Below are 10,994 nucleotides of genomic sequence, written 5' to 3' on the forward strand. Positions count from 1 at the left end.
CTACCCTGGCCTTGGTCTCCCTGTCTTTGCTTTCTAGGTTCTGACCCCTCGGATATTAATGAACACACAACTGAAAGCAACTTTCAAAACTTTGATGTGGGGTTGACACAGTCCCTCTTATTGCAAACAGTCTGATTTGTGTCAGGGCTTGACTCATGACTGAGCCACTTTCTTCATTATGATGTGCATTAAGTTCCAGTAATGATTTCCAGATACTGCATTGGTCATCTTTTGGTAAATACTACTTCTTCTGTAATGACATCATGGCTGACATCAGGCAAACTGGCATGATGATAGCTGCTGGGCCAAAAAAAAGCCCTTCACACCTCCTACAAATCTTTAGTTGTTTTCACTTTAGGGTTAGTGTTGTGTTGTTTTAATTTCACTGGTAATCATTTTCTTTTTTTTGTGTGATAACATTTTGCATAGCTAACCAGCTAACGCCACTAGCACCCAACGTTATTCCCCCCTTTTCTGCTACATCACCAACATGACGTGTGGAGTGTGCAAAGAGTTCATTAATCCCCAGCCAGTTACTGGATGGCTTTGAACAAGCGAACAATATATTGTATCGCTGAATAGGTGTGAGAATGCTTTTTGAGCAATTATTGACTCAAATACTGTGTTAAAATAAATCATAAAATATTTAGAGCAATATCACATAGTATTTAGTACATACGCAATTTAAATCCGTCCTAGTGTCTCTGTTCAGCTCAAAGAATGCCAGGCTTGTAATACTGCATACGTGAATGTCTAAATGGTGTGTGCGTTGTCTGTACACGCAGACTTGCAGGCAACTCATAACACGCGCAGTTTAACTTGCAACACATGCAATGTGTGTGTGTACGCGCGCGTGTTTGTGTGTGTGTGTGTGTGTGTGTGTGTGAGACGGGCGAGCTATGGATTCTGTTTCATTTTCAATGGTTTCCTTTCTATAAAGGGAATAGTTTGCACATGACAGTGAAGGTCACAACTGACAGGGTATCATTTTAATATCACTTATGACTTTATCGGAAGTTAGTTCTAGTGCATTACATAGCCTGATCTTTCTCAGAATCACACACACACACACACACACAATTGGAGAAATGTCACACGCACATTCAGTCACCTGACGGCAGCTCAAATGTAACCATCTGACACTGGACAGATAGTGTGAAGGGCAGGGTTCTCCTGTTGCAGAGGAGTCTGGGTGGGCGGGTGTGCATGTGTGTGTGTGTGTGTGTGTGTGTGTGTGTGTGTGTGTGTGTGTGCGCGCGCGCGCGCGCGTGTGCATGTGTCTGTATGCGTGATGTGTGTGTGCAAACGCGTGCACAAGCGTGCATGTATTTCTGCTTATGCTAATGCTGTGAATACAAATGGTCCCTATTGGTGCACAACCCATGGTGAACATGACAACAAACAACTGAGCTAAGAATGGCCGAGTGCCACTCCCCCTGCACTGGCCAATTACAGGCTGGTGTGTTAAAGTGCTTGAAAGTATAGCAACAGGAAACACACACACACACACTCACTCACTCACTCGTTCACGCACTCCCTCACGTAGGCACACTAAGCTGCCTTGTGACAACTACAAATCATGCTGACATGGACAGGAGAAGGCGGAGCGTTGGGGGAGGGGCATAAAATTCCAAGGGGGGAGAATTCCAACACCCTCCTCACCGACCAGAATTATTTCTCCTCAAGGGAATGTGTGTGTATGTGTGTGTGTGTGTATGTGTGTGTGTGTGTGTGTGTGTGTTGTGGGTGGTGAAGAAGAGACAGCTGTCACAGGCCTCAGGACGTGAGTCAGATGTGGAGGAGATTGGAGGGAAGACCGAGTGCGCTGCAGGTCAGACTGGCCAGGCCCTCGTAGACGTGGTTGTTAAAATCTCGTGAGGTCATCCGGGCACGTTTACGGTATGTGCTGACCTGGCTCAGCTGTGAGATGCCGCCGTGACAGAGCAGAAACCTACACAATCAGCAGGTACAAGAGGCTCCGCTCTGGCCAGCTGGTGTGAGAGTGGCCTGGATGTTTTGTTTACATCGGCCGCAGATATGAGGTGCCAGTGGGTATTTGAGAGTAACATTTAAATGTCTCATATGGAATTAAATGAATTGGATTAATGAATTAAATTAGCTTATTTGTTTGACAACTTATTTCACTAATAAACTATTTTAATGTGGCTTTACTACGTCCAGAAAGATGGACCTATGATCTGGCATTACCATCTGACAACCCCAAAAACAACAAATGTCATATTACCCCTAAAATCAATGATGTAGAAATTTGACATGAAAGAAAATATTTGAAAATTGGAAATGTTTCAATAAAAAAATGACTTGCTCATTGTTCATTAAAAACATTTTGAACTATCCCTTTAGTTGACTCTGAGAAGTAGCTTCTGCATTACAGTTATAGTTAAAAAACCCATTCACACCAAACAATGTGGCACTAATGATTACATCCATCAATCAATCTTGTAAAGTTACACTGTTGTTTTTTGTGGTGTCTGGTCCAGGTTTTCTTACCTGATTGCAGGTGCTGATGTCAACTCCATTTTTCAGGAAGTCGAGGACTTTGTCAATGTTGCCCGCCCTGGCAGCCCGAAGAAAACTGGTGTTGCTGTCGGACTGGACAACAGAGAGAAACAAACAAAAAGAGATACTGTTAGGAAAAGTCACATCATACCTTTAAAATGCATGTTAAAAACATGTGTTGAGATTGGATGCGGTGTCGGTAGGAGATGGATCAGAGTAGATCATACTTCATGCAGAATTGTTTGTGAGTACTTTACATTATGATTGAAAACTGCTGGATATTATTGCGAGACACTGCCAAAGTCACCACTGTGAAATATGCAGAACTCGTGGCTGGGTTGATCCGTGGGAGTGTTGACTAGGTTTTAACCCTTGTCATTAGCGGCGCTAAGACAGTAACGTGTCAATCAAACACTGGTGGGTGTCGACTGATGATGTCAGCACAATCCCAGTCCCTGTCACATTGTACGGGATAAGGCCACACCCCTGCGAAGGCTCAAAGGTTAAATCTCATTCGAATACCCCGAGCAGAGACGAGATTAGCGCGACTCGCTTCCTCGAGCACGTCCGCCTTCAAACGCAACTGAAAGCGAATCTGATGAACCCCGTTTCTCCCTCTACCTCTTACCAGACAATCGTCAATGTCAGACACGCAGTCGGCCGCTCTGTAGAAGTCCGAGTCGAGGTTGAGGTCTTTGCTACTCCCGCTGCTTTTCAAAGCCCTCTCTGATCCACAGGCCTGACACGTCGCTGCATTGCCCATGGTCGCCGTCCGAATCAGGAAACGGTTCCGTCTGAAATTTTGCTGTTTCTCAAGCGCTTGGATTATTTCCCCTTAACTTTGCCTTCATCATAGAATTAAACAGAATCCTCCCGCTACTGCGACCTCTCTCTTCCCTCAATGTGCATCTGTCACCCAGCAAAACCCTCTCTGAGAGAGGGGGTGTTAAGCCCGGCCTAAGACACAGTCCTTCCTCTTCCTATACCTCACCCCTCGCCCTGTAGGATACCAACTGCAGCCGTAAACATTAAACCCTCGCCATGTATCCGGCCTTGGCTATTTTTACCCTCCCGGGCTCTGCATTTGTTGAAGACCACCACCCCTCGCCGTGCGCACCCAGCACTGCGACAGCTGGGTCCGAGTCGTGCTGGAGACCCGGCAGCGCTGTCCAGGAAGGCCGAGGGGTCGAGCGCACCAGCTGTCCTTGACCTACGACCCCACGCAAGGCGCTGCGCGGATCTGTTAGAAGACGCCTGTGGCATTTTAGAAAGGACTTTGTAAATTTGACAACATACATGCCAGTACAGTAATGACCGTCGACATGTGGTATAAATATTACGGGGTGTTATTCACACTTGGTACGACATATGTGAAGCAAGAATGCGGGTGGCGAATGAACTGACACGTGCGGCGTGAGTTACAAAAGTGGCAGCAGAAGTCAAAATCCCGTGGCACACAGAGGAAGCACGTGTTTGCCGCATTGTTTCCGATGAGCTGCATCTCACTGGTGCCAGCCGAACACACACACACACACACGACTGCGATTAGATTGATTAGGCACCAGCTGTAATCCCAGTGTCTGCAGATGAGTTGACCAAGAGCCTGCCGTGTAAGGTCATAGATTGGATTATACAAAGAGAGAGGACGCTTTTTTTCAGAGCATATGGCAGAATTCCCACATGATGAAAAATGCAAATCAATATAGTGTAAATGGACAATAAAACACAAAGCAGCAGGTTTAATACCAACAATAATGACGTCTAAAAAGTTAATTTTTTCAAACCTCAATATCATGTCACCATTAAATAGGCTGTTTCGAGTTTTAACATAATAATTGAAAGTTGTTATGATGTGAGATGGATTATTTCATGAAGAAAAACAGATCAATTTACTCATCATATTTTCTCACTCAAATGAATGGACAAGACATTGAACTTCAAAATTTCATCTAAAATGCCAAACAGCTTTGATCTCCCACACACAATATTCTCACACTGAAGATACTACAGATACGGTAACGTTGCATGACCTGGATCTTACCAGCCGCTTCCGCTCGGCTCTCTCGCGCTGCCGTCGCCTCCTCTCCCTGGCTTTTTGCAAAGCTATGTACTCAGAGCACTGCTCAAGCTCCCGGGCTTTCTTTAGGTGGGCTGCAGCGTGAGCCATGACTTTACCTCTTACTGATTTAAACCGATTGCTTTGCTGTGGTGTGAAGCTTCACTTTACCAGGAAAGCTTGCAGAGAGCAACACATGTATAACTTAAGCTTGATGTCAAAGGGTAAAAGCTCTCGATAAAAAACAAAAACAAATCCCGGCACAGTTGGCTTTCAGTCAGTTGACTTTGGAAAAAAAAATGTGTCTCCAAAAGATTCTCTTCCATGGAATTGTGGTAGTTTTTCAGGGAGAAAATCAGTCTCCGTCCATGTACGATAAGTCCTGAAGCAGCAGTGAGATTTCCTATTTCTACACATATAAAGACCCTTGATCATGGAGCATGAACTGATCACAATCAGCAGCACCAGCTGAAAAGGGTTGATGGATGATGAGTGTAAAACCCATTCACTACTACTAGCGGTCATAATACAGGCTGAGCCACACACACACACAGGGAGTGATCCAGTCCAGATGTACATGAAAACCCTACTCCAAGTGAACAGATGTGGTGGTGGTGGGGTGTGTGTGTGTGTGTGTGTGTGTGTGTGTGTGTATGCATTCATGTGTGTGTGAGCTACAGGCACAGGAAAGTATTTATTGTGTGAGGGGTTTAGGGAGGCTGCATGTCAACTGCCAGCTGCCTGATGCAGCTTTTTTCTCTGAAAATTGTGTGTGTGTGTGTGTGTGTGTGTGTGTGTGTGTGTGTGTGTGTGTGTGTGTGCGTGCGCGCGTGTGTGCATGTGTGTGTGCATGTGTGTGTGTGTCGAAGGGAGGGGGTAGAAGCAAACATGGCACAGGAGCTGAACATTTTAGCCATTCATTCGGTTTGACATTTACGACGCTGTTTCAGAAAAAGCCACACTGTCATTGGCCAAAATACAATAAAATAGAAGACAATAGTAATAAGACACCTAAAAATATCTTCAGATCTTTCCAGAAACAACAATTCACACTGTATTGTGTGTTGTTTAAAGCAATTAATTATATTTCATTCTTTATTAGGTACATTTAGTAAACTGATAATTTAAACTGATAATACGGGGCATTTGTGTGTGTGTGTGTGTGTGTGTGTGTGTGTGTGTGTGTGTGTGTGTGTGTGTGTGTGTGTGTGTGCGTGTGCGTTTAATAATGAAGAGGCAATTGCATGCACTGTCCAAATTTAATTTCTAGAACACAATGCACAATCCTTTTTCTGTGTAGTTGTTTTGTTCATGCAAATGCATTTCATGAGAATATCAATTCTTTAAACTATTTATGGTATCTAATTCATTGTTGTAAGAACATAAAAAGATAATCAATCAGAGGGCTGGCTGGCAAATCAAAAGGTTGGCCCCATTACCAGCAGTTATTCATTAGATATTTAATTATACTCAACTGCATCAGATCATGTTTTAATCATGAAAAATAGTTTTAGTTTCCCACTGGCGCTGGGCTAAACTCCTTGTCCTTATTTCTCTTCACTTGGAACTGAAGGACGTGTGCAGGTGGTGGTGCTTCAGTCATTCACAGCTCAAGCAAAGTAAAAGAAAAAAATAGTTTTGAAGTTAGGGAATGTAAAACATATGGGGATATGAATAGCTGATAAAATAAATAAATAAATACAATCATGAGGAACATGAAGAGAGGCAGCTGCCAAGATGAGAAACAGGAAACCTTGCTGTCCTTGAGCGTGCAAGCGGAGAAGAAAGGCCGTGCCACCGGTCCAGAGGGGGGGCCAGAGAGCAGAGAGCAGAGAGGAGCAGCTCCTCCTCACCAGACTTCTCCCTCCGTGAGAAGGCATAATGGCTCGCTCTGAATCTCAGCTGCACTGCAGCGACAGCACGGCTGGGTGGACAAATGTGATTTGACAGGTTTGCACATTATGCGAGTGTGTCCACTAGCAGCTGAGAGACGTCATGGTCTCCCTCTGTCTCTTGTGCTGATGTTGGAAGTTACAAAATTTCAGCACCAGGGACAGGGTCGCCGTTTCACACCACTATTTCTGTTCACGCATCGCGGCTGATATAATAACAACATCACTAAGAGTGGAATGGACAGTTGTGCTGAATCACTCCACAACGTAATGCAGCCTGAACATCTCTGGTGCAGGAAGCTGAAGTGGTTCATTCAACTCCATTATTGAGTGTGTGCTCTGCTCCTGCAGCACTCTCTGCTGGTCAAACTGAGGATAAGGCTCTTTGATTTTTCCACCACTGTGGCCACAAACATCTTACGCTAATGAATTCCTCAGGCACTTTTTACACCTCTGCTGACAAGAAAGACTGACGCATTGAGAGGATGACAGAACACAACTGACCTACAGCTGATGACAAAGACTCCAGGAGCCCAAGGCAGATCGTTTTTGATTCTCCACTGATATAACAAATTCTCGCACACTGGCTTCATTTCAATTGCCTTCTTGAGAACCTTTGCATCTCTTTATATTTATTGCTCGTAAGTTTAATGGTGTAGTTCAATAATAATATGCGTATATTCAATTTATACATTTTAATTTCCTCAAAGCTTTCAGAAAATTAACAGCCACAAAACAAGCACAGCAAAGTCCTAATAAAATCCCTTCAAGTAAAACATATTGTCTCTTTTCAAATAATGGGCTGTGATGAGAGCAAATCTTTACCAGCTTTGAGGGAGTGAAGGACGCGGCCTGCTTGTCTCGGTGGTTTAAATGCTTCTGAATAGATTATGAAGACAGACTATGAGCTCATTGGTTGGGATGCTGGGTTTGGTAGCAAATCAAATTTCGTCTTTCCCGTCTGCGGTCACCAGACAACCTTTATGTTTACCCGGACAAGGGGGGCACTCAAGGAGAACCACATTGAGGCTGCATTGGACACAGACATTGGATTTGGTGGAGCGTTGCTTATAATTCGGAGTTGCAAGGAGCACCTCTCCGTGGTGCATGCACAGTGCACCTCAATCGCTAACCATCGTAACAACTTTTATTGTGCACTTTGTCTGATCTGATGAATCTGTCACCTCCATCCCGAACATCATTCATATGATAATGAGGTAATAAAGACAATTAAAGAGAGAGAGAGAGTCAGAGTGTGTGTGTGTGTGTGTGTGTGTGTGTGTGTGTGTGCGTGCGCACGCATGTGCATGTCCATTTAGGTATCAGATTACAATGAATGGTTGAGTGATCAGACAGGAGCTCTGATTATTGGCTCCAGGAAAAATGCGCTCTTTCCCTCTGATGTGTATTAAATATCAACTGAGAGCAAATACACCAAATGCTTATTCGGTTGTTGTTGTCTCCTCCTGATTCTTGTTGTGCCACCTGTATCCAGATGCTGTGAATGATGGCACTCTGGCTGCACCAGCGGCGACTATCTGGCAGCATGTAATGCATCTCAGAACGAGCTGAACTGTTGAAAATGACTCATTCAGACTTCCAGAGGCTCGTGAATCTTTCAGAACAGTTCTAAGCCCCTCCCTCACCGCTCCTCACTCAGAGCTGCTAGTTGCCATTAGTGCTTACATCCTTCTGGTTTAAGTGGTGTCTTAGGCTTAATTCAAACTGGTAAGTAAGCGTGTGGGAGGCTGCGTTAATGTGAGAGCAATAGCTCTCATCACCGGTGCTTCAGCAAACAAAGAAAGACTAAATGAGAGCATCACTTTGTGGCCTGATATCAAGACTTGAGATATGAAGACTGAAGGAAAAAAAAGGTTAAAGGAAGAGAAATTGTTTTAATTTACAAATATGTATGAACACATCAAGTTATTATTTTACACATGTTTTGAAAACTATTTGAAGTAATTTCATGACTAGTTTAATTTATGTGATGTTGAAATGCGCAGATTGTTCACCCCTGATGGCCTGCTCACAGATAAACACACACACCACGCACACACACACACGCACACAGACACAAGTGTATACACAAATGCTCGACTTATTTGTATTGTCATTAGTCGTTTGTTTGTTTAAGAATGAGTCTTGACTAAATTGTTGGACGACAAATTGAATTTTGCTTCAACAAAGCGAGCGCACGGCCGACTAAACAAGACGCGGACAGAGATAGCGACGGATTGACTTTCATTAATATCCAAATGCCATCTCATCTTGTTATCTACTTTCACATTTTAAAAGGTCAGAGTACGAAAGTGGACAGCACACAATAACCCTTGCACGGCTCATCGCAAAACAAAATCCGACAGAGTCGATAACAGAGGGCCAGCTAGGCAGACTGGACCAGGACCACACCCAAATGAAGTGGGTAATGACTCCCAGGCAAGAAGGGAGGGGTTACTACTGAGAGCTCTGGAGAGGGAATATACAGTAAGAACCCTCAGGCTGCTAGACGATATTCCCAGAGACAGACAAACTGGAGGGAGAGCAGTGGAGGACCACACCCTGCTGTAACACAAACACACGCGCACACACAAAAATGCATCTGATCATAATAATCAACCACTAGCAACGAACGCTCAGTATTTCCTTCTGTACTTTTATTGCTCAAAACAGTCTGGATATTAATTTTAACGCCCAAATTGGCAGCAAAACCGTCAATTTGAGAATTGAGAAAATAGAATAAGCAGCTCAAATCATTCATTCTGAGGTTCGCATTACCAAAATGCGGTAGTGGTGTCTTGAGAAATCATGCTGCGTGCAACCAGGACTCGTTTCTAATGTGCTAAGCTTGCTGTGATGCCGCAGCGCTGAAAATTGCAGTCATGCTAATTTATGGCTTTCCCTGTCCTCCTCTTTGAAGCGCTGCCAAAGTCCCCGGGGAAGGAATGACGTCAGTTTACCGTCCCCCCTAAATGAGGAGAGGCAGAAAGTCCTCTGGGTAACATGTCGCCATATTAAAGCAAAAAACATCCCACTGCCGATTCTGTCAGTGTCAGGGACCAATGACATCATCTCACCGGGGTATTATGGCAAAAAAAATGCAGTGGGTTTCCTCTGGCTGTAGATGCAGAACACGACAGGATGCTAAAACACAAAGCGCCCTGACACCAAACCTGAAAGTCGTTTGGTTGAGTCAGTTATTTTATGACTAATCTGGTTTGTAAGAAAAAGGAAACAGATGTGGGAGAGACTTAACAACAACAACAACAATAAGAATGTACTAAGCTAAAGCTTTACCAGACAGTGAACTGTGTATAGTGATATCTGCAGGTTTATTGTTACACACAGCATGCTACTATTACTAGTACCACTACTACTACAACTACTACTACTACAATAATAACAAAAGATATTGATGATTCCTCTTGACTAATATATTCCTGTAACTTAATGTGTGTAACACACAAACTTTGATTTGTAGCCAAAAACTGGAACAATTTTACTATCACAAAAAAGCATTCCCTTGAATAAAATATTGTATAAAAGATTGAAAATTTTAAATTTGTTATCCTTTCAGTGAGTTTACTTTATCTTTAGGCCTATTTTAGGCCTATACTTATATACAAGTACAGGGGAGCTCTGTGGCACATAGCCTCTCCCAGACACACAGTTCTTGTGCCACCACAGCCGAAAAGGCTGACAGAGTGTATCTCTGTTGCATGGCTGCTCTCAGCTCAGCGTCAGATGACAAAGTTTACCGAGGCAGAAACTGATTTCACCTCCAAGTTGAATGTACGATGAAGCGTGTGACCTAAAATTCACGGCGGCGCAAAGTCGTACAAAGAATGCTGAGCGATGGTGAGCGGTGGGAGACGGGAGAGACGGAACACGATTAGTCAGACACGCAGACATTATGTGGCGCTGCGTGATAGAAAGAGGGAGGAAATACAAACATGGGCGGTGAAACATAAACACTGAATCTGACTTGTCCTCAGTTCTATATTGCACTAGAAACCGGAGCGCGGATGAAATGTACTTCTCATTCTGATTCTCCAGCTGCAGAGGTTTGAAATCTTCCACTGCAGGTGCTGAAAGCAATCTGTTGTTTCTGCCTGCGACACCTTGTGCGCCTGCTCGCTTCTGTCTCGCTGCGGCGCTGTCAACCTGCTAAAGCTTCAAAGTGCACTCTGCTGAGAAAACCCTCACTTACTCAACTGAAGCAAGGCGAGAGGAAGTGAGGAGACAGTGGGGTTGGAAGGCTGAGGGGAGGGGAGGTGGAACTTAGAGACAGAGAGAGTGTCTTTCAGCGTGTGTGAGAGTGGGAGCGAGAGCGTTTACATCAGCGTGTTTGTTGAGTTGAGCTTCTGAGAAATTTATTGATCACTGACCAAGCCCCTCCTTCTTTTTAACGGGAAATGGAGTTATAAGGCCGCAATGAATAATTGACATCAAAATGCCTCCAGCTATCAGAGTCCAAAAAGAAAAAAAAGCTAAACAGAGCGAACCTCCACCTGTCTCCTGCACAG

The 10,994-nt window shown here is 44.1% G+C and overlaps 1 protein-coding gene across 9 annotated transcripts in view; it reads right to left on the reverse strand.

Annotated features, from left to right (window-relative positions):
- ank2a (ankyrin 2a, neuronal) overlaps positions 1–3,439 on the reverse strand; it is a 71,405-nt gene extending 67,966 nt beyond the window's left edge. For 8 of the 9 annotated variants that reach the window (XM_076030849.1, XM_076030891.1, XM_076030841.1 and 5 more), the window contains exons 1-2: positions 3,149–3,438; positions 2,512–2,613 (exon numbers count right to left, since the gene is read on the reverse strand). In XM_076030849.1, the coding sequence (XP_075886964.1) occupies positions 2,512–2,613; positions 3,149–3,283 (237 nt within the window). In that variant the 5' untranslated portion in view covers positions 3,284–3,438. Of the gene's footprint in view, positions 1–2,511; positions 2,614–3,148 lie in introns of all 9 variants that reach the window. The other variant, XM_076030815.1, reaches the window with a different exon arrangement.
- Between the last annotated feature and the right edge of the window lie 7,555 nt (positions 3,440–10,994).

This window comes from Nelusetta ayraudi, unplaced genomic scaffold (genome assembly GCF_046127955.1).
Source record: "Nelusetta ayraudi isolate G7.1 ecotype Tasmania unplaced genomic scaffold, CSIRO-AGI_Nayr_v1 ptg000004l, whole genome shotgun sequence".
In the NCBI taxonomy this organism is placed as follows: Eukaryota; Metazoa; Chordata; class Actinopteri; order Tetraodontiformes; family Monacanthidae; genus Nelusetta; species Nelusetta ayraudi.